Source organism: Archocentrus centrarchus, chromosome 11 (genome assembly GCF_007364275.1).
Source record: "Archocentrus centrarchus isolate MPI-CPG fArcCen1 chromosome 11, fArcCen1, whole genome shotgun sequence".
Taxonomy (NCBI): Eukaryota; Metazoa; Chordata; class Actinopteri; order Cichliformes; family Cichlidae; genus Archocentrus; species Archocentrus centrarchus.
The window spans coordinates 35,633,268-35,657,018 of NC_044356.1; the positions used below are offsets into that span (position 1 = coordinate 35,633,268).

At 45.6% G+C, this 23,751-nt stretch overlaps 1 protein-coding gene across 1 annotated transcript in view; it reads left to right on the plus strand.

The window, feature by feature from the left end:
• The window catches only part of col28a1a (collagen, type XXVIII, alpha 1a), a 52,562-nt gene that overhangs the window by 3,501 nt on the left and 25,310 nt on the right, over positions 1 to 23,751 (plus strand). Inside the window, exons 4-10 of the mRNA XM_030740503.1 lie at positions 17,892 to 17,945; positions 18,030 to 18,098; positions 18,507 to 18,575; positions 22,477 to 22,545; positions 22,719 to 22,787; positions 22,880 to 22,948; positions 23,052 to 23,120. Of these exons, the coding sequence (XP_030596363.1) occupies positions 17,892 to 17,945; positions 18,030 to 18,098; positions 18,507 to 18,575; positions 22,477 to 22,545; positions 22,719 to 22,787; positions 22,880 to 22,948; positions 23,052 to 23,120 (468 nt within the window). The remainder of the gene's footprint in view (positions 1 to 17,891; positions 17,946 to 18,029; positions 18,099 to 18,506; positions 18,576 to 22,476; positions 22,546 to 22,718; positions 22,788 to 22,879; positions 22,949 to 23,051; positions 23,121 to 23,751) is intronic.

Here is a 23,751-nt window from a genome sequence, read left to right on the forward strand (position 1 = left end):
AGAGTGGAGTATAAACAAAGTAAATAAGGTGAATGAGAAACAGTGCATTATGTGAGCCCCCAGCAGACTAGGCCTATAGCAGCATAACTAAGGGATGGTTCAGGGTCACCTGATCCAGCCTAACTATAAGCTTTATCATAAAGGAAAGTTTTAAGCCTAATCTTAAAAATAGAGAGGGTGTCTGTCTCCCGAATCCAAGCTGGGAGCTGGTTCCACAGAAGAGGCGCCTGAAAGCTGAAGGCTCTGCCTCCCATTCTACTCTTAAGTATCCTAGGAACCACAAGTAAGCCAGCAGTCTGAGAGAGAAGTGCTCTGTTGGGGTGATATGGTACTATGAGGTCTTTGAGATAAGATGGAACCTGATTATTCAAGACCTTGTATGTGAGGAGAAGAATTTTAAATTCTATTCCAGATTTAACAGGGAGCCAATGAAGAGAAGCCAATATGGGAGAAATTTGCTCTCTCTTTCTAGTCCCTGTCAGTACTCTAGCTGCAGCATTTTGGATCAGCTGAAGGCTTTTCAGAAAGCTTTTAGGACAGCCTGACGACACCATGAGGCGTAGATGGTTGAGGACCAGCCTCTCGAGGGTCTTCATTAGATGCGATGTCAGGGCTACCGGCCTGTAGCTGCTAAGATCCTTTGGATGTTTGGTCTTTGGTACCGGTACCACACAGGAGGTCTTCCACAGTTGTGGTACTTTCCCCAGCTTCAGGCTCAGGTTGAACATGTATCCCATGATGCCACACAGCTGATCTGCGCAGCACCTCAGGAGGCTGGAGCTGATGCCGTCTGGACCAGCAGCCTTTCGCACCTTGATCTTACGTAGCTCCTTCCTCACATGATGAGTTGAGAGGGACAAGATGGAGGTGGGGGATGGGGGTTGTGAGATGGAGTCCTCAGAAGTGAAGGGGGTGGGTGATGGCTGAGAGCTGAGAGGTGTGAGGTCCCAAGAAGAAGAAAGGTTGGCAGTCATTAAAGATGGTGGGGCTGACAGCAGGGGGGACTGGGCTGGGGGAGGGGTGGGTGGCTGGTCAAACCTGTTAAAGAACTGGTTCAGGTGGTTAACCCACTCTAAGTCTCCCACAACCCTAGGGCTTGGTTTGTGGCCTGAAATTGAGTTCAAACTCCTCCAAACCCCACTGATGTTGCTCTGCTGTAGCTGGTCCTCCATCTTCTTCCTGTAGATGTTTTTTCCATCCCTGATTTTCCTTCTCAGATCCTTCTGCACGGCTCTCAGCTCCTCCTTATTTCCTGATCTAAAGGCTCTCTTCTTCTCCTTCAGGAGAGCCTTTATTTCAGAGTTGATCCAGGGTTTGTTGTTTGAAAAACACCGTACCCTCCTGGTGGGCACAGTGTGTTCCACGCAGAAATTGATGTACTCAGTGATGCAGGCCGTGATGCTGTCGATGTCCTCCCCATGAGGGGCACAAAGCGCTTCCCACACAGTGGAGCTAAAGCAGTCTCTCAGAGCTTCTTCAGTCTCCTCAGACCATTTCTTCACTGTGTGTGTCACAACTGGTTCTCTGTGTACCAAGGGTTTGTACACAGGCTGGAGATGAACCAGGTTGTGATCTGAGCCCCCCAGGGGAGGCAGAGGTGATGAGCTGTATGCCTCCTTGATGTTGGCATACAGTAGATCCAGTGTGTTGGTATTCCTGGTGTGGCAGGTGACATACTGGGTGAAGGTGGGGAGTTAAAAGTACAGTAAAGTGGGGAGTTAAAAGTAAGTTAAAAATACAGAAAGGAGAAGGGATTAGTTACACACACTTATATACAAAGCAAACTCACAAAAACAAACAAAAGCACACATTTCACAGAAAGATAGTAATCAAAGTAAACAAAACCAAAACACAATTTTAAATCAAAATATAATTTATCAAAATACACATTAGAAAAACCTTATCATTTGGACCCACAAACCAAAAACGAATTCCAAATTTTACCACAAGGCAAATCTTTAGGCATACCTTGTTCCACTACCAAGGCACTATTTGTTTAAACCAAGGTGTCATCCATTGAAACGGTCTGCTTCCTTAAAGGCAAACAGTGATATGAGAATACCTCCAAACAATAATGGTAGTCGATCCAGACAAACCTAAACTTACTGAATATGAACCATATGGAGACCTCTAATAAAGTAGAAACTGGGGAAAACCCAGCGCCGTGCCACACCAGGCAAACAAGTGCCATGGTGTTGAAGATGAGCCTGATTTCTTCTTCTCTTAGCATTCACCTGACCTCCAAAAATACACTGCCACCTGGTAACATAATTCCTTGTTAGCTACAGGTGGTTTCACAGAACTAATATACACTATACTGCCAAAAGTATTCACATGCATCCCATTCTTATGCTTTACAGCACTGCATCTGATGCTTTGCATTGGGCTTGGTGATGTAAGGCTTGGATTCAGCTGCTCAGTCACATAAACCCATTCCATGAAGCTCTCTATGCACTGTTCTTGAGCTAATCTGAAGGCCACTTGAAGTTTGAAGGTCTGTAGTGACTGACTTTTCAGAAAGTCAGCAACCTCTGCGTACTATGCACCTCAGGCCTGATTTAGACTTCTGTGCTGAAGCTTTGTATAGTCTACAATTTAACCCACGTAAGTGGTCAACGTCATTTGCAGCATTTATGCTTGTTCAAGGTGGATTATGTTTTAATTACCATGTGGTTGTGTGCCAGTGTTTTCCACGTGGTGCCAGCTGATCGAAACAAATAAAATGCCTGGACTTTTTTCACTCCTCCGTGAATCGCCACCTTATCGTGGTGGAGGGGTTTGTGTGTCCCAGTGATCCCAGGAGCTATGTTGTCTGGGGGCTTGTCCACCTGGCAGGGTCTCCCATGGCAAACTGGTCCTGGGTGAGGGTCCAGACAAAGAGCGGTTCAGAAGACCCTTATGAGGGAAAAAACAAGGGAACAGTTTACCCTGCCCGGGATAGGGTTACCGGGGGCCCCACCCTGGAGCCAGGCCTGGGGAGGGAGCTCGAGGGAGAGCGTCTGGTGGCCAGGCATTAGCCCGTGGTGCTTGGCCGGGCGCAGCCCGAAGAGGTTACATGGGCCCGCCCTCCTGCAGGCCCACCACCCGCAGGAGGTGTCGTAGGGGTCGGGTGCAATGTGTGTCGGGCGGTGGCCGAGGGCGGAGGCCCTGGCGGACCGATCCCCGGCTATCGAAACTGGCTGTTGGGACATGGAATGTCACCTCTCTGGTGGGGAAGGAGCCTGAGCTAGTGCGTGAGGTTGAGAGATACCAGCTAGACATAGTTGGGCTCACCTCAACGCATGGCCTGGGCTCTGGAACCAGTCTCCTGGAGAAGGGCTGGACGCTGTTCCAGTCTGGAGTTGCCCTCGGTGAGAGGCGGCGAGCGGGGGTGGGTATTCTTGTATCCCCCCGGCTTGCTGCCTGTACGTCGGAGTTTTCACCGGTGGACGAGAGGGTAGTTTCCCTGCGCCTTCGGGCTGGGGAACGGGTCCTGACTGTTGTTTGCGCTTATGCGCCGAATGACAGTTCAGGGTACCCACCCTTTTTGGAGTTGCTGGGTGGGGTGCTGGAGAGTGCTCCATCTGGTGACTCCATAGTCTTGCTGGGAGACTTCAACGCTCACGTGGGCAATGACAGTGAGACCTGGCGGGGCGTGATATGGAGGAACGGCCTGCCCGATCTGAACCCGAATGGTGTTTTGTTATTGGACTTCTGTGCAAACCACAGTTTGTCCATAACAAACACCGTGTTCGAACACAAGGATGTCCATAAGTGCACATGGCACCAGGACACCCTAGGTCGCAGGTCGATGATCGATTTTGTAATCGTATCATCAGATCTGCGGCCGTATGTTCTGGACACTCGGGTGAAGAGAGGAGCTGAGCTGTCAACTGATCACCACCTGGTGGTGAGTTGGATCAGGTGGCGGGGGAAGATGCTGGACAGACCTGGCACACCTAAACGTATTGTGAGGGTGCGCTGGGAACGCCTGGCAGAAGCCCCAGTCCGGGAGATCTTCAACTCCCACCTCCGGCAGAACTTTGACAGCATTCCGAGGGAGGCTGAGGACATTGAGTCCGAATGGACCATGTTCCGCACCTCCATTGTTGAGGCGGCTGCTCAGAGCTGTGGCTGCAAGGTGGTTGGTGCCTGTCGTGGTGGTAACCCCCGAACCAGATGGTGGTCACCGGAGGTGAAGGGAGCCATCAAGCTGAAGAAAGAGTCCTATCGGGCTTGGTTAGCCTGTGGGACTCCGGAGGCAGCTGACAGGTATCGACAGGCCAAGCGGAATGCAGCTCGGGTAGTGGCCAAAGCAAAAACTCGGGTGTGGGAGGAGTTCGGTGAGGCTATGGAAAAAGACTTTCGGACGGCATCGAAGCGATTCTGGCAAACCGTCAGGCGACTCAGGAGGGGAAAGCAGTGCTTCACTCACACTGTTTATAGTGCGGGGGGGGGTGCTGCTGACTTCAACTGAGGCTATAGTCGGACGGTGGAAGGAATACTTCGAGGACCTTCTGAATCCCACTGACAGGCCTTCTGTAGTGGAAGCAGAGTCTGGGGATGAGGGGGATGACTTGACCATCACTGGGGGTGAGGTCACTGAGGTAGTTAAACAACTCCTTGGTGGCAGAGCCCCTGGGGTGGACGAGATTCGCCCTGAGTTCCTGAAGGCTCTGGATGTTGTAGGGCTGTCTTGGTTGACACGCCTCTGCAACATCGCGTGGAGATCTGGGGCAGTGCCATTGGATTGGCAGACCGGGGTGGTGGTCCCCATCTTTAAGAAGGGAGACCGGAGGGTGTGCTCCAACTTTCGGGGGATCACACTCCTCAGCCTCCCCGGTAAGGTCTATGCCAGGGTGCTGGAAAGGAGGGTGCGTCCGTTAGTCGAACCTCGGATTCAGGAGGAACAATGCGGTTTTCGTCCTGGTCGTGGAACGCTGGACCAGCTCTTTATCCTCTCAAGGATATTCGAGTGTGCGTGGGAGTTTGCCCAACCAGTCTACATGTGCTTTGTGGACTTGGAGAAGGCATTCGACCGTGTTCCTCGGGGTGTTCTTTGGGAGGTTCTGCGGGAGTATGGGGTGTCTGGCCCATTGTTGCGGGCCATTCAGTCCTTGTACAACCACAGTGAGAGCTTGGTCCGTATAGCCGGTAATAAGTCGGATTTGTTTCCTGTGGGTGTTGGACTCCGTCAGGGCTGCCCTTTGTCACCGATTCTGTTCATTATTTTTATGGACAGAATTTCTAGGCGTAGCCAGGTGGCGGAAGGCTTCTTCCTTGGTGGCCTCAGAGTCTCATCTCTGCTTTTTGCAGATGATGCGGTTCTGTTGGCTTCATCACGGGGGGGCCTCCAGCTCGCAGTGGAACGGTTCGCAGCCGAGTGTGAAGCGGCTGGCATGAGAATCAGCACCTCTAAGTCTGAGGCCATGGTCCTCAGCCGGAAAAGGGTGGAGTGCCATCTCCGGCTCAGGAACGAGTTCTTGCCTCAAGTGGAGGAGTTTAAGTATCTCGGGGTCTTGTTCACGAGTGATGGGAGAAGGGAACGGGAGATCGACAGGCGGATCGGGGCTGCTTCTGCAGTGATGCGGACGCTGCACCGGTCCGTCGTGGTGAAGAGGGAGCTTAGCGTAAAAGCGAGGCTCTCGATTTACCGGTCGATCTACGTTCCTACCCTCACCTATGGTCACGAGCTTTGGGTAGTGACCGAAAGAATAAGATCGCGAATACAAGCGGCAGAAATGAGTTTCCTTCGAAGGGTGGCTGGCCTCTCCCTTAGAGATAAGGTGAGGAGTGCGGCCATCCGGGAGGGGCTCGGAGTAGAGCCGCTGCTCCTCCACATCGAAAGGAGCCAGTTGAGGTGGCTCGGGCATCTGATTAGGATGCCTCCTGGCCGCCTCCTGGGTGAGGTGTTCCGGGCATGTCCCACCGGGAGGAGGCCCCGTGGTAGACCCAGGACACGCTGGAGAGATTGTGTATCTCGGCTGGCCTGGGAACGCCTTGGGGTCCCTCCGGATGGGCTGGAGGAGGTGGCTGGGGAGAGGGAAGCTTGGGCTTCTCTGCTTAGGCTTCTGCCCCCGCGACCCGGCCCCGGATAAGCGGAAGAAAATGGATGGATGGATGGATGGATGGACTTTTTTCACTCATGCTCTTTGTTGTGATCACTTTATTTCAGGTGCAAACATATTTGTCCCTCTAGTTTATCCACTTATTTGTATATTCTCTCACATCCATTTTGATAGCTTCAGCAATCTCCCTCCAGGAATTTACTGACATTTGTGAGTCCTTATACAGTGGTATGAAAAAGTTTGGGCACCCCTGATAATTTCCATGATTTTTCTTTATAAATCATTGGTTGTTCGGATCAGTAATTTCAGTTAAATATATCATATAGCAGACGAACACAGTGATATCTGAGAAGTGAAATGAAGTTTATAGTATTAACAAAATATGTGCAATAATTATTTAAACAAAATTAGGCAGGTGCATAAGTTTGGGCACCATTGTCATTTTATTGATTTGAATACCTTGAGCACTAATTATTGGAACACAAAATTTGCTTTGAATGCTCATTGACCCTTGACCTACATACACAGTTGAATCAAATTAGATGCTAGATTCAACTCATTGTCATTGTGCACACAGTGAAATGATTGTTCCAGAGCACTCATCTAGAGACAAGCATCTGCAGTCATGCAGCCAGAGACCTGGCACTACCGTTAGGCAATGTGGTTTAAGTGTCTTGCCCAAGGACACAATGCAGCGCAGGGACAGGGGCTCAAACTGGGAACCCTCCAGCTGCAAGACGAGCGCCTACCCACTGCACCACTGCCACTGTGTTTCCCTTTCTTACTTATGAGAAAGGGTTAAGGTGGCCAATTGCAAGTGTTTCTCCTCTTTGCATCTTCTCTGAAGAGTGGCAACATGGGAGCCTCAAAACAACTCTCAACCGAAGACAAAGATTGTTCACCATCATGGTTTAGAGGAAGGATCCAAAAAGCTCTCTCAGAGATTTCAGCTGTCAGTTTCCACTGTGAGGAACATAGTGAGGAAATGGAAGACCACAGGAACAGTTCTAGTTCAGGCCTGAAGTGGCAGGCCAAGAAAAACCTCAGATAGGCAGAGGAGAAGGATGGTGAGAACAGTCATAGTCAACCCACAGAGCAGCTCCAAAGACCTACAACATCATCTTGCTGCAGATGGTGTCACTGTGCATCGTTCATCTACTCAGTGCACTTTGCACAAGGAGAGGCTGTATGGGAGAGTAATGAAGAAGCCTTTTCTGCACACACCACAAACAGAGTCACTGAGGTTTGCTAAAGCACATTTGGACAAGCCAGCTTCATTTTGGAATAAGGTGCTGTGGACTGATAAAACTGAGTCATTTGGACATAACAAGGTATGCATGGTGGAAAAAGAACACAGCACTCCAAGACAAACACTTGCTACCCACAGTAAAATGTGGTGGCTCCATCGTGCTGTGGGGCTGTGGGGCCAGTGCAGGTACTGGAAACCTTGTTAAAGTTGAGGGTCGCATGGATTCCAGTCAATATCAGATTCTTTAGAACAATGTTCAAGGATCAGTGACAAAGTTGAAGTTGAGCCGGGGCTGGATACTTCAACAAGACAACGACCCTAAACACTGCTCAGCATCTACTGAGGTGTTCATGCAGAGGAACAAGTCCAACGTTCTGGAACGGCCATCTCAGTCCCAGACCTGAATATTATTGAAGATCTGTGGTGTGACTTAAAGCAGGCTGTCCATGCTCGGAAACCATCGAACCTGACTGAACTGGATTTGTTTTGTAAAGAAGAATGGTCCAAATATCTTCAACCAGAATCCAGACTCTCATTGGAAGCTATAGGAAGCATTTAAAGGCTGTTATTTCTGCAAAAGGAGGATCTACTAAATATTGATGTCATTTTACTTTTGGGGAGCCCAAACTTATGTACCTGCCTAATTTTGTTTAAGTAATTATTGCACATTTTCTGTCAATCCTATAAACTTCATTCCACTTCTCAAATATCACTGTGTTCATCTGCTTTATGATATATTCAACTGAAATTACTGATCTGCACAACAAATGATTTACTGTATAAATACTTTTTCATACCACTGTAGGTATAGGTGTTACAGTTTAACATTAACTTTCTGATGATGAGTAACTGTCAGTATGCAAAAACTTGTGAGTGAGAATCTGTTGCCTGAATGAAATTAGGAACACATTTAGCTTCATAACCTTCAGGAAATGCTGTCCTCACTCAAGTGTACATGTTCAGAGTTGAGAAGATTATACACTGTGATTATCAAGGCAATTCTACACTGCCTCTCTCCTCTTTTTTTACAGTGTGTTTCGTCAAATTAAATTGAGCCCATATTTTCCCCATCAACAGGCCTGAGATTCGAAAACCTCTCCAAAGTTTCCCTTCTACTTCTGCCTAATTAACAGTTGTATGAGTCAGCAATACTGATGTTATATTGCATATCTTATATCTAACAATTCTCAGCTGTAGTTCTACTAAATATGATGCAAAAAAATCGTAGTCATAGTATTACAGGGTGGGCTCTTCATTTTTCATGGTTGATCATTTTTCCTTTTATATCACTCTGCAGTCTGTGTAGCTCAGGGCTGTTTGGTCTAGCTTTGAATAATGAATGGATGGAGAGGAAACCATCCAAAGTGAAATCCTGGGATTAGTTGTAGCGTTGTGTCAGAACTCTTTTCATCTTGTGAGCAGCAGTGATTGCGAACCTGGGCTCACTGGCAGTTTATGTCAAAGTACGTAGTTGTTCATAGTGGCAGTGGTGCCTTGCAGCAGGAGGGTTGCTGGTTTGAGCCCCTGCGCTGCGTTGTGTCTTTGGGCAAGACACTTAAACCACATTGCCTAATGGTAGAGCCGGTCTCTGGCTGCATGACCGCAGATGCTCACCTGTGGATGAGTGATCTGGAACCATCATTTCATTGTGCACACAATGAGTTGAATCTATCATCTAGTTGTTCATCAAAAGATTTTTCCAAAGAGTAAATAAATCTACACCCTGTGTTAAGTGAGCTGGCTTTGTTTTAGGAAGGGTATTTCAGAACTTAGACCTTAAGAAATTATTGCCCAAGGGTGTACCTATACTGATCCGAAGTAGCAAACCAGAAGAATGATAGGTGTACCTTCTGAAACAGACATGATTAGGTTATGTGGTCAGATTGAAAGATTCCTGTGTTCTGCACATCCGCACTGAAACAATCAGTGTGAGTCCATCTTCTGCTCTGCACTTGTGGAATGTGAGCTGTGGATTAGGTCTTATCCCCCTCTTAGTGTAGCCTTACTAAACAGGGAAAGCTTGTGATTATTTCTTTGCAGTCTGTCGAGCAGACATTGTCCCAGACGATTAGGATTTGGGCACATATTATCTATTCCCTCTCTCCTTAAATGTTGCCCCCTTCAGCATCAGCAGATAAGGATGCCCTGGGTTTTAACAAATAATAGCAACAACTGTACAACAATCTATAGTGGTCAGGTTAGGACAGCCAGTAATAAAGTGTTCATATACCATATTTAATAAATCAATGATCCTTAAGATCTTTAAGACTGTACAATTTGAAATCTCCCCACATGTCAACCCTCATTTCTTAATATACTGTGGTCGACATTTACGTTATGGTTAAATGAGTTTTGCTTGAAGTATCAATCTTAAAAGTACAGCGTGTAAAATATTGCTATATGTCAGCAGATTGCAGTCAAGTGAATTCTATGTTCTTACCCCTCCCGAAACTAGTGCATAATCCAAGCTATGGTGGCTGCTGTACAACAAATAACTGTGTGTGCCATTCATCTGTAGTGAGTGTAGTAGGCTGTCAATCAGTGTTTACCTCAGCTGTCAATATGCCAGGTGTCTATTTACTCTAGAGGAAGCTCTAAAACTTTGTGAAAGGAGTCTGATGTGAGCTAATGAGTCACTGAAGCTCACTTCTGTCTGTTAACAACAAGACTGAGAGGAAAACTTTTTGGTTGACAAGCACAGCTGTTTTTTGGGGGTTTTTTGGGGGGGTTTTTTTTGTTTGTTTGTTTTGCTGTGCTTGCGTTAACTTTATTAACTGGTGTTAATAAAACGTTCTGTGAAGTGGTTCTAACATTGTTTGGCTGGCTTGTTGTCAGCTGTCCAGAGACAGGAGAGTCACATGACTAATCTGCTGACAATAAGTAATTGTGACAATATTGGGAATAAATGAGCATGTTTGTGCATGTTTTTATGTGTTAGAGCCAACTTCAGTTTGGGAGATGAGGTGAGGAAGAGAATGAGGGGAAATGAAGGAGGAGAAAGAGCAGTGGTGGAGGAGAAGAAAGAGATGAGGAAAAAAAAAAAAAAAAATATATATATATATATATATATATATATATATATACACACACACATACACTGAATGGCCTGCAACAACAGGCCAGACGCCCCCATACTCCTGCAGCACTCCCCACTGGATACCCCGGGCATGCAGTCAAATGCCTACTTCACGTTCACAAAAGACTAGTTGTAGACTTGTGGGGCAAACCCACATGCACACCTAAATATCTCCGAGAGAGATAAAGAGCTCGCCAGTGTTCTGTGACAGGACGAAAACAGCATTGTTCCTCTTAAATCTGAGGATTGACTAACAGATGGACTCTCCTTTCCAGCAACATAGGGTATATTACACTGCTCAAAAAAATAAAGGGAACACTTAAACAACACAATATAACTCCAAGTAAATCAAACTTCTGTGAAATCAAACTGTCCACTTAGGAAGCAACACTGATTGACAATCAGTTTCACATGCTGTTGTGCAAATGGAATAGACAACAGGTGGAAATTATTGGCAATTAGCAAGACACTCTCAATAAAGGAGTGGTTCTGCAGGTGGGGACCACAGACCACTTCTCAGTACCTATGCTTTCTGGCTGATGTTTTGGTCACTTTTGAATGTTGGTGGTGCTTTCACATTCGTGGTAGCATGAGACGGACTCTACAACCCACACAAGTGGCTCAGGTAGTGCAGCTCATCCAGGATGGCACATCAATGCGAGCTGTGGAAAGAAGGTTTGCTGTGTCTGTCAGCGTAGTGTCCAGAGGCTGGAGGTGCTACCAGGAGACAGGCCAGTACACCAGGAGATGTGGAGGAGGCCGTAGGAGGGCAACAACCCAGCAGCAGGACCGCTACCTCTGCCTTTGTGCAAGGAGGAACAGGAGGAGCACTGCCAGAGCCCTGCAAAATGACCTCCAGCAGGCCACAAATGTGCATGTGTCTGCACAAACGGTTAGAAACCAACTCCATGAGGATGGTATGAGGGCCCGACGTCCACAGATGGAGGTTGTGCTCACAGCCCAACACCGTGCAGGACGCTTGGCATTTGCCAGAGAACACCAGGATTGGCAAATTCACCACTGGTGCCCTGTGCTCTTCACAGATGAAAGCAGGTTCACACTGAGCACATGTGATAGACGTGACAGAGTCTGGAGACGCCGTGGAGAGCAATCTGCTGCCTGCAACATCCTTCAGCATGACCGGTTTGGCAGTGGGTCAGTAATGGTGTGGGGTGGCATTTCTTTGGAGGGCCGCACAGCCCTCCATGTGCTCGCCAGAGGTAGCATGACTGCCATTAGTTACCGAGATGAGATCCTCAGACCCCGTGTGAGAACATATGCTGGTGCGGTTGGCCCTGGGTTCCTCCTAATGTAGGACAATGCTAGACCTCATGTGGCTGGAGTGTGTCAGCAGTTCCTGCAAGATGAAGGCACTGAAGCTATGGACTGGCCCGCCTGTTCCCCAGACCTGAATCTGATCAAGCACATCTGGGACATCATGTCTCGCTCCATCCACCAATGTCACGTTGCACCACAGACTGTCCAGGAGTTGGTGGATGCTTTAGTCCAGGTCTGGGAGGAGATTCCTCAGGAGACCATCCGCCACCTCATCAGGAGCATGCCCAGGCATTGTAGGGAGGTCATACAGGCACGTGGAGGCCACACACAATACTGAGCCTCATTTTGACTTGTTTTAAGGACATTACATCAAAGTTGGATCAGCCTGTAGTGTGGTTTTCCACTTGAATGTTGTGTGTGACTCCAAATCCAGGCCTCCATTGGTTAATAAATTTGATTTCCATTGATGATTTTTGTGTGATTTTGTTGTCAGCACATTCAACTTTGTACAGAACAAAGTATTCAATGAGAATATTTCATTCATTCAGATCTAGGATGTGTTATTTGAGTGTTCCCTTTATTTTTTTGAGCATTGTATATCTTACTTGGGAGGCTGAGGACTGTGATCCCTCGATAGCTGGAGCAAACCAAAATTTCCAAGATGGCACCAGCGAGGTCAGCTGCTGTCACAACTGCTCTGTATACACTTTTGTTCTTTTATCTATATCTTGTCTTTTGGGTTTTTTTTTTTTTTCTTTTGGCCTTTGATAGCTTTATTTGATAGTTTGCAGTAGAGAGACAGGAAAGTGTGAGGAGAGAGACAAGGGAGATGCAATAAATGAGGACAGGTTCGGTCTCGAACCTGTGCCGCCCACACAGCCACGCAGTATCCATGGTCACCTGCTCAAACTCTGAGCCACCCTGGCACCTGTCTTCTTACTTTCTTTTAATTACTTTTCCCCTTCATCATGCCACAAATTACGTACGACAGGAACACTCACCTTAATTCATTTTTAACTCCAGATCCAAGCTGGCCAAGTTAGATCCTGAGGGAGAACAAAGGATGCAATGTGGGGAAACAGCCTCGAGGAAAGTGAACCAGCATCAGGAACAGGCTGAGGGTTCAGGCACACCAAACTCCCCTACCTAGCATCCTGTTGGCCAATGTCCAGTCTCTGAATAACAAGCTCGATGACCTTAGGGCCAGGATATAGTTCCAGAGTGATATCCAGGACTGCAACCTCCTATACGTCACCGAGTTGTAGCTGAATCCAGCAGTGCCGAGCCATGCCATCCAGCCAGCCAAGTTTTCTCGTTACACCCTATAGAGTGTGTGTGACATGTATGGGACATGTACATGTCGTGCAGGGGTCTGTCTATCCATAATGCTTCCTGTTCTTGCGCCTCTTCTTTTCAGGTTACTGCTGCCTGAGGTGCTCACTAAGCACATGATTCTTTGTGGCCCTCTTCCTGATGTCCTCATGGATCTTTGTTGTTTCATCAAGGATAGTGGTTGTGACACTCACTAGTCCTCAGCTTCCTTCCGCTTAGCATAGAGTCCCAGGGTGCTGGATTTGGGGTGAAACCCTCCATTAATGGTAAGGAGCCTTCTTGTCTTAACATCAGTGGCTTCTATTTCCTCCTTTGGCCACCTTATTATCCCAGCAGGGTATCTGACAACTGGCAGGGTGTAGGTGTTGTTTGCTCGAATCTTGTTCTTCCCATTCAGCTGACTCTTCAGAACTTGCCTTACTTTCTGGAGGTCCTTGGTGGTTGCAGCTTTCCCAGCAGCCTCTTTATGGTTCCCATATGTCTGTGGGATTCCAAGGTACTTGTAGCTGTCCTTAACAGCCATCCCTACTGGTAGATAGTGGAGTCACTTGAGAACTGAGGTGATTGCACTACCAGAAGGACACACTGCAGACAGTGTGTCCTTCTGGTAGTGCAATCACCTCAGTTCTGACTACCTTCCCTCTCTTTGTTACTATCTGACTAAATCCGACACTTGATGGTGACTTGTGCATTTGGTTTGAAGTTGGCCTCTAGTGTTGTTCTCCACATCCCTACTGAGTACCTGATGAAGGCTCTTAGGGTCCTGTTGATCCTGTACAGGTTGAGGCAATCCAGGATCTATGTGTGCAGCATCGAGTCACAGGCTTTCTTGTAATCAATCCAGGTGGTGAACAGGTTGGTCACCGCCTGGTTGGTCTTACAGTCTCAAGTGACTCCCCTATCTACCAGTAGGGATGGCTGTAGCTCAGGAGGTAGAGGAGGTCACTTACTAATCAGACGGTTGACAGTTCAATCCCTGGCTGCTCCAGTCTGCATCCCAAAGTATCCTTGGGCAAGATACTGAACCCATGTTGCTTTCAGATGCAACCGTTGAGCATGAATGTGTGTGAAAGTTTGATAGAAAACACCTAACTCAGTTCCCATTTATATGAAAACGATACTTTTTGGAAACGGGTACCAGATTGGAGCATTTCTGAAACACTCCGGCTTCCATTTGCATGTAAACGGAAGAAAACACTGCTTTTTGGAAATGGGAGCACTCGCACATGCCAACAATACCTTGGACCAGGTCTATTGTAACATACCAAAGTGTTACAAAGGGACACCCTGCCCCCACCTTGGCCAGTCCAACCACATCAGCCTGCTTCTAACTCCTGCATACACACCACTCATTGCAAGAGTCCACAGTCCACACCATCAGTATCTGGCCAGAAGGAGCTATGGACAGACTACAGGACTGCTTCGAGAACACTGATTGGGAGCTTTTTAAATGGACTGCCACTCACAACAACCACACAGACCTCAACACCTACACCTCATTCGTATTGAATTACATAACCTTCTGCACCACACAGAGGACACTCCCCAACCTTAAGCCATGGATGAATGGTGCTTTTATCAGTCGGCTGAGGGCCCAAGATGCTGCTTTATGCTCGGGTGATAGCGAGGCCTATAGAACAGCTAGGTCCAAACTGAGGTAAGGCATCAGGGATGCAAAGAACTGCTATAAAAATTCCATCAAGGAGTACTTCAACGGTTCTGACTCCTGACATGTGTGGCACGGCATCAAAAACATCATTGGCTACAACAGCATCCACACCAGCTCCACCTACTCCATCCTCAAAGATGACCTGAACCACTTCTTTGCCATGTTTGATTCTCAGCACAATCTGCAAAACACAGGGGAACAACAGGGACCCTCACCGCTGGTCCTGAACCCCCATGTGGTGAGATGGAGTCTGCAGCACATCAACCCCGAAAGGGCTACAGGTACTGACGGGAGTTCCAGGACGGGTTCTGAAGCACTGTGCAGGGGAGCTGACAGCATTGCCCACAGACCTGTTTAACATCTCCCTGAAGCAGGCCTCCGTCCCCACGTGCCTCAAGTCAGTGACAATCATCCCTGCACCAAAGCAGTCAGCCATCAGGTCTCTCAATAACTTTCGGCCAGTGGCTCTGATACCAGTGGTGATGAAGTGCTTTGAGCGACTCATCCTGGGACACTTGAAGAACAGCAACCCCCCCCCAGCAGCTGGGTCCTGGACTTCCTCACCAGCAGACCACAGACCATGTGTATGGGGGAGGACTCCTCCAGGATCACCCTGAACACAGGCGCACCACAGGGCTATGTCTTGAGCACCTTCCACTTCTCCCGCTATACACAAGATTGCAAAACCACCCACAAGACCAACACCATCATCAAGTTTGCAGATGACACCATCGTGGTAGGCAGTGTTACATCCAGCGAAGAGGCTGCCTTCAGAACAGAGCTCGAGAACCTGGAGAGCTGGAGCCGAGAGAACAACTTGATCCTCAAAGCAGCAAAGACGAAGGAGTTCATCCTGGACTTCATGAGAGTGAGGGACATCGAGACTGTCCTCACGTACTGCATCTCAGTATGGTACTCTGGCACTCTAGAGAACAGGAAAGCTCTCCAGTGAATGATCAAGACTGCACAGAGGATCACTAGCACCCAGCTCCCCAGACTAGAGGACATATATAGGACCCTCTGCACCAGACGGGTTACAGCCATAATAAGGGACAGCACACATCCCGGACAATGCCTCTTCACCCGCCTGCCTTCGGGAAGACTCTACAGGACACTGTACGCCTGGACAACAAGACTAAAAAACAGCTTTTACCATAGAGCTGTTACACTACTGAACACTGACAATAACAAACCGAACAGATTATAGCTTCTCCTTTATATCCGCTTGTACATCCACTATACCACTTTAGCACACTGCACTCAGTTTTTTGTAAATAAACAGTTTATTGTCATTTTCACGGTAAATACCAGATTCCTATTTATCCTATTTATATTTTTTAATTTCTATTTTGTATTTATTATGTCGGCACCTGGAGAATGCTCCAACAAAATTTCATTGTATTGTGCAGTGACACTAAAGATATCTTCTTATCTTGTCTTGTTTTTGGTTGCGGCTCCTACATCCACACCACCAACTTGTGGCCTGGCAATAGGAACTGCAGCTTTTTCAGCGGTTTGCATTTCTGTGTAAAAGCAGATAATTTCTTAAACTTTTCAGTGTGAACGCGCTACTTTTCAAAAACGAAAACTGTAAAACGACACTGTTTCCACTGGAAACGCTCTCGTGTAAACAGGGTCTCCATCTACTCTCAGCTCTGACTGTCCTGCTCTAACAAATGATCAATTTAGTTTTCCCCCCAAGTTTTTTCCTTTATGATGTTATAGTCTAGTGACTGAAACCATTTGGATGTAGATTTGAATGTAAAACTTTCATTTTGAGGGAAGCTATTTGGCCTAATAAAGAGATGGGAAGATCATTCCAGATTTTCAAGTTGCTATTAATCTTATCCAAAAGCGGCAACTTGACTTGACTTCACTGACATATTCAACAGGTCACTGAAGGAGGCCACAGTTCCCAACTGCTTGAAGACTACGGGCATCATCCCAATCCCAAAGCGCTCAGCAGTCACACTGATAATGAACTGCATCAAGGCCTCTGTCCCTACTGACCTGAAATAGTACTAGTTTGCCTATGAAACCAACAGATGCTACGCCGGGCTCTCAGCTGACTCTGCTGAGACAGGACTTGCTGGTTGCTCCACTGACTCTGCTAACTCAGGTTGGTCTGGTGGCTCGACTGACTCTGATTCCTGGTGCCTTGGTGGCTTGGAAAACACTGATGATTCTGGTTGCTCTGGTGGCCTGGAAGACTGATGATTCCAGTGACTCTGAAGACTCTGATGATTCCTCAGCCATCTCCTCCAATGACTTGTCTGCTTAGCATGCTCTACTATTGATTCCTGGGGCCTGGCTGTCCATACCCGAGGAACAGGCACATGTGTAAGGCCAGACTGGGCCCGAACTACCCCCATCCTGGGAACCATTATGGGGACAGGCGGAGTTCCAACCACCCCCACCATGGGAACAGGAACAGGTACAGGGACAGGTGGGGACCTGGGAACAGGTATGGGTGTGTGGATAGGCTGGACTCTAGTCGCGCCCTCCCTTGGAATAGGTTTAGGGACAGGCTGGGCCCTAGCCACAGGAGACCTCTGGTATAGAAGCAGTCTTTATATTAGCAATCTTAGAGGGTGCCAGCTGGGCAATGCACTACAAAAGCACAGTGAATCCCAGGAGTCGGGCAAATGGTTCCTTCGACGTGAGGCTCTAGGTCTTGAGCAAATACTCCCCTCGCCAAGTTCCCCTCCTCCTCTTAGGTGGTGGACAGGAGCCAGCAAGCGGATAAGCTGGTGAGTGAGCAGCTAGAGAGAAGAGTCTGCGCATTCTGATCTCTGGAGGCTAGGGCGGAGGAGAGGCAGCTCTCTAGAGATGTAACTTTTACAGCTTGCTGTAATTTTTAGGATATGACCAAGCACAAGTTATTCAAAGGTGCTTCCTGGTAGCATTATGATTAAAATTAAATATTAATAGTAATATTGTGCTCTCCCAATTAAGTGTAGTTCACTGACTTTTATAATGCTTTGGTTATTTAGCTTCAAATATCAAACAAGATTGATTATTATTATTCAGACTATAAAAAGAAAGCTTCCAAGCCAAACATCTGGTGCCTTGACTATAAATTGTGTGCTACGCATATGTTGCAGAAGTTATTTACTGGTCTTTTGTCTTGTTGGTGCAAATTTCTTAAATGTCTTAAGCAGTTAAAAAAGGTTATCTTTTTTAAATACTTTTATTTTACTTATAAAGTGTATTACTTTCTCTTTTCTGTTCCTGTACCAGGGAGCCAGGGGAGTACCTGGGGACCAGGGTCAAGACGGCACATCTGGGCCTAAAGTAAAAACAGTCACAGCTCAGTCTTTGCATAAACTGGTTCAGATGTTAAAGCTTTGAACAACTTCATATTTTCTCCCCTTAAAGGGTGAGCAAGGACCAAGAGGTGCACCTGGACCTTCAGGAGATGACGGCATTGGATTTCCTGGACCCAAGGTAAATTTGGTTTTAGTATTAGCCTAGGGCAGTGGTTCTCAAATCCAGGCCTCATGGGCCAGTGTTCTGCAGGTTTTAGATGTGTCCCTGATCCAACACACCTGAATCAAATGGCTGAATTACCTCCTCAGTATGCAGTCAAGTTCTCCAGAGTCCTGATAATGACTTCTATATTTGATTCAGGTGTGTTGAAGCAGAGACACATCTAAAACCTGCAGGACACCGGGCTGCGAGGCCTGGGTTTGAAAACCACTGGCCTAGGGGGACTCTGCCAGAGCAAATAAAACCTAACATCTAAGATTTGCTGTGTTCCCAGGCTTGTCTGATTGAAGACTGATTAAAAGATTTTCTTCTGCGCTTCCCGTAAACTTTTCAGGTTATCTCAAATTTGTTGATTTCACCTTTCAGGGTGACAAGGGGAACCATGGAAGACCAGGACCACCCGGGCCAATGGGTTTGAGTGAACCAGGGATACTGGTGAGTTAATACCAACAAGTGAACAAGAACAGCTTTTTTACTGTATAATCCATACTATTATTGTATTACTTTAGGTTTCTTCAGTCAGTGCCAAAAAAACATTCATTATTGCTGAGTTTGCAGTTTGTTTACTACATAGTCCATTTTTAAAATCAGAGCACACATAATTGTTATAACATGGCTATTGGATAGAATATGCAAAGTATAGAAATACAGATATGGGGTGACTTTATTGGTGTTGTTTGAATTTCTTATAAAAGTCTGCTTCAAGATGTACAGTTTTAACACTCCCAGAAATATCTAGTGTTCCAAACTCTTGTCTGAACTTTCTAAGACAATAAGCCTAAAAGCTAATATGTGATGTTATTGCTCATCACAGCAATGGCATCAAACTTTTGTCAGTCCTGTCTAAAGGAACCTGCTTGGAAATGACTAGAATCTTTAAGTTAGATTTTGACAATTTGAACAACTTATACAGAGATCTTCAGATGTTTAGATAACTTTTTATTTAATTTGTGAAATCTTAAATTTGCACTCGAATTTGAAATCCGAATATGATTTTGCTTGTACTTGCATATTTTTTACTTCAAGATGTCTTTGTTGTGACCTATTAAAAATTGTGGATATATAGTTTAATTCCATAAGTTGTAAATTTACCCCTTAACCTAAAAAAGCTGATGAGTGGGTGGCAAACATTCAAGGTCAGATGTCAAGTTTTCTGAAAATCTTGTGAACTCAATAGCTCAAGAATGATGTGACCTAGGATGTTCAAATTCATACCATAGATGCATCTACCAAAAGTCTCTGAGTTCAAAGCTCAGTGACCTTGACCTCACGGTAACTTGGACATCAAGTTTTCTGAAAATCTTGTCAAGTTGATAACTTGAGAACAATGTGACCTAGGATATTCAATTTGATACCATAAATGAACCGATTAAAAATCTGTGACAAATTTGAATCTCATCAACTTTGACCTTAAGTTCACGGGACCTGGGAGACAAAGTCATGCAGAACAAATGTTGAACATCAGACCTGCCCCCACTAGCCATGAACAGCTGGTTAAGACTGAGTGTATCACTGATGAGCCAGCTGGGAAAAGGAACCACGAATTACCAGTTACCAAACATCCTATCAGAAAAATTCAAATGGTTTCTGAAAGCTAAGAAATTGAGCTTCAAATGCAACATAGGGTTATTACAGTAATTCCTGCTGGAAATCCAAGAACAGTGACACTTTGTAGTACGCTGTGTCGCCGACAACATGTTCAAGTTAAACGGTTAATTCTCACAGCGGAACATGGAAATGTTAGCAGGTACGTTAGCCCAAACTCTCCACCATCACTGAAGGACAGGTGAATTTTAAAATTTCCATCACATGCCTCCCTTTTGATCATCCATTTATCACACAAGTATGAAACGTAAAGCAGACCCAAAAATCTAACCAGGTTCAACCAAGGCCCCCACTGTGTGTCATACAATAAGCATATCACATTTCCTTGTGTAGCACAAACAACAATAAGGAGAACTAAAACTCAATTCAATTCAATTCAATTTTATTTATATAACACCAAATCACAACAAACAGTTGCCTCAAGGTGCTTTGTATTGTGGGTAAAGACCCTACAACAATACAGAGAAAACCCAACAGTCGAAACGACCCCCTATGAGCAGCACTTGGTGACAGTGGGAAGGAAAAACTCCCTTTTAACAGGAAGAAACCTCCAGCAGAACCAGGCTCAGGGACGGGGGGTCATCTGCTGGGGGGGGGGGGAGACAGGACAAAAGACATGCTGTGGAAGAGAACCAGAGATTAATAATGAATAATGATTAAATGCAGAGTGGAGTATAAACAAAGTAAATAAGGCGAATCAAAAGAAACGTGCAAGAAAAGTGCATTATGGGAACCCCCTACCCCAGCAGACTAGGCCTATAGCAGCATAACTAAGGGGTTGTTCAGGGTCACCTGATCCAGCCCTAACTATAAGCTTGATTATAAAGGAAAGTTTTAAGCCTAATCTTAAAAATAGAGAGGGTGTCTGTCTCCCGAATCCAAGCTGGGAGCTGGTTCCACAGAAGAGGGGCCTGAAAGCTGAAGGCTCTGCCTCCCAATCTACTCTTAAGTATCCTAGGAACCACAAGTAAGCCAGCAAACCACAAGTAAGCCAGCATAAAGTACGAATACAAGTAAGAATACACCGAGTTTACACTGAACGTTCAGATTCTAAATCAAAATCAAAATAAGGTGGAATCCATTCAGGGGTTGGGGACCCATCATTCTGAGGCTGTCACTTGGGGTCAGGTGCACTCTGAACCAACTGACTTCTCATCAGCACCAACTTAAAATATGATACAGCACAACAGTGAAAAAGAACCAGAATCATAAACACAATTAACAGTGGAGCACATAATCAAAGCAAAAGGAGTCCTAGCCTGGAAATAACAAGGTCAACTAGTTAGAAAATCCATTTGTATGGGAAGTAAATCAGTTAACCATTCTTGTAATATCTCTAATTCTTTCATCAATAGCATGTTCCTCAGCATCATTATTTTGGATTTAGAAACATCAAACAGTGTCCGTGGTAATGCGCATGGCCCCCTGAAGATACCAATAGGCTATAGTTTTCCAGGTGAGGCATGTAACACTTATTTTTCTGTTTTGATGAAAAGCAACAATCTGAAAGGAATATGATGACCCAATAACTTTGTTTAACCTGTAAAAATACTGGATAGTTTCTCTTAATCTTTAATTTCAGATGGGTCTAATTCCAAATCATTCTAATAATCAGTGTTGCCAAGTCCGCTTATTATAAGCGACTTTGGGCTTGTTTTTTTCTTAAGCTGCTTAAGAATCTCGTGAGGCGCGGGTTGCAGTTTTTTGGGCTTGTTTTTGAACATGGAGTTGCTTATTTGGGCTTGATTTTCTTTCCGAGTGAAACTCCTTGATTATCTCTCGGCGCCCTATAATAAAGCAAAAGACGAGTGGTAGGTAGTTTGTCCCTTCCAAGCCCCCGTTTCCTGTTTATTGCTCCTGCACAAGTTGACCGGGCGCACATCCAAACAAACACTCATAACAGTCCAGAGTGAGGAGGCAGCATAAGAATGAGCTCCAGTAAGCGGGGAAAATATAGAAAAAAATATAATAAAGAGTGTGAGAAAGGGAGTGCACTTAAAGAATGGATCCGAGCTCCGATGGGAGACAGTGGCGCTAAAAGTGGGTCTGCACTATATGCATAGGGGCGCCTCACAAGAGGGGGGCGCCAACACGATGTGAAGAAATTATTTCTCTAGTCGCATTTTCTGTATTTAACAGCTGTGCATATGAAATGATCAGTAACAGATAGGCACCCCTGTGCTCCTTCACCTCCCCTCCTCCTGCCCCCCCCCCCCACACACACACACACACACACACAAAAAAATAAATAAATAAATAAATGTGTCCGCATACACCTCTGAAAGTAGCTGAGGTCCTAATTGGAGATGTACCAAAGGGATTCCCCAGAGTTTGCAAGTGTGAAATATGTTAAAATAACCCATTATAATAATTTTTATCTGGACTGAGCAATATATCAGATAAAAGTCTGAGAAATCAGATAGAAACTCTAAGTAAGGGTCAGTGAACCATAAATAACAAATAAAAACATTTTTTTGAGCTAGTGGAATATTGGTGCTCCTTGGCTTCTACTTTGAGGACTCTGACTCAGTGGTTTTGATTCTTTTAAACTAATATAAAGTAATATATTCATACTGCTGTAACCAGGTCTGTGTAAAACTGCAACTCTGCTCTATTGCCTCTTTAATGTTTAATATGAAATACAATTCAAGGTTAAAAAGAGAAAGACATTGGAGTTTAAAACAGACCACACCTTAGATTTTTATGAATTTTTATGTATTGATGTGTTTAGGGTCTAGTAGGACCTCCAGGGATACAAGGACCCCAAGGACCTCCAGGTGCAAGTCTCTCAGGTCTCAAGGTAATCTCCAGATTCACTACAGTTAGCATGGTTTTGATTATTATCATTCTTACTCCAGCTATTTACTTAATAGACTTGAACAGAAAATAAACTCCAGTAACTCTTAGAGTTAATAAAGAGTGAAGAAATCATCAAGATCATTACTGTGAGCTTTAACTCTGTATTTCATAAAGGGTGACAGAGGATATGAGGGTCCCAAGGGCAGTCGAGGACCTCCCGGAACTGGCTACAAAGGTGATAAGGTATGGCTAACTTGGGTTGAAAATACAGTGATGTGTAGTGCCAAACTGTGGTGCTGTGAAGGTGCCTGACCTCTCCCCTGTCTGACCCTCAGGGAAACACAGGAGCCACTGGGTTGCCAGGGTTGATAGGGTTTCCAGGGTCACAAATCCAGGGTGAAAAGGTAAATCCAATGAAAATTTGGGGAATTTCTTTCTTTATTTTATTTGTATCTTCAATTTATCTTTACTTTATTTTAGTTGCTTTAATTTTATCATTGGCTTTAGGGGGAACAAGGTCCAGTTGGGCCTCCAGGTTCCAGAGGACCCCCAGGACTAGGCATAGTTGGACCAAAGGTTGGTAGGAGAGTATATTTAATATCATTAGATTGCTATTTATTCCTAGATCAACTTATAATTTTTTTGGCATAATTGGGTCAAGGTAAAAAGAAGAATCCAGAAAAACTGAAAAAAAAAAAAACCCTATCTTTGGTCCTCTGGAGGCGATGGATGTGTCAGTGCATCCAAACCATCAATTTTAGTTGATGCTAGAAGGTCTGGGTTTGCCCATCTCTCTGTGTTAGCCCTGCAACAGGCTGGCGACCTGTACAGTGTTTACCATGCCTCTCACCCTATGACAGCTGAGACAGACTCCAGGCTTCAGGCTCCATCACCCCCACCACAACAACAACGCTGAACAAGATAAGCAGAAGAGAATACGACATGCCCTTTCCTGTTGGCGGAAAAATGTACCACATCAACCAGTCTTTTCATTCATGATTTTTCTTTTGGTTGTTATAAGAATTATTTACATGTTGATTGAATGAAATAAAAATAAACAATGAAAAAAAAATGAAAATTCTAAATTCTGATCACCACTACACACAGAAACATGTAGAGGTTTTACAAAAGCAAATAATCCAACAGGAAAACACTACCATGAGAGAAGACATGACCAGGAAGAGAAGAAAACTGAGGAAACACAGGA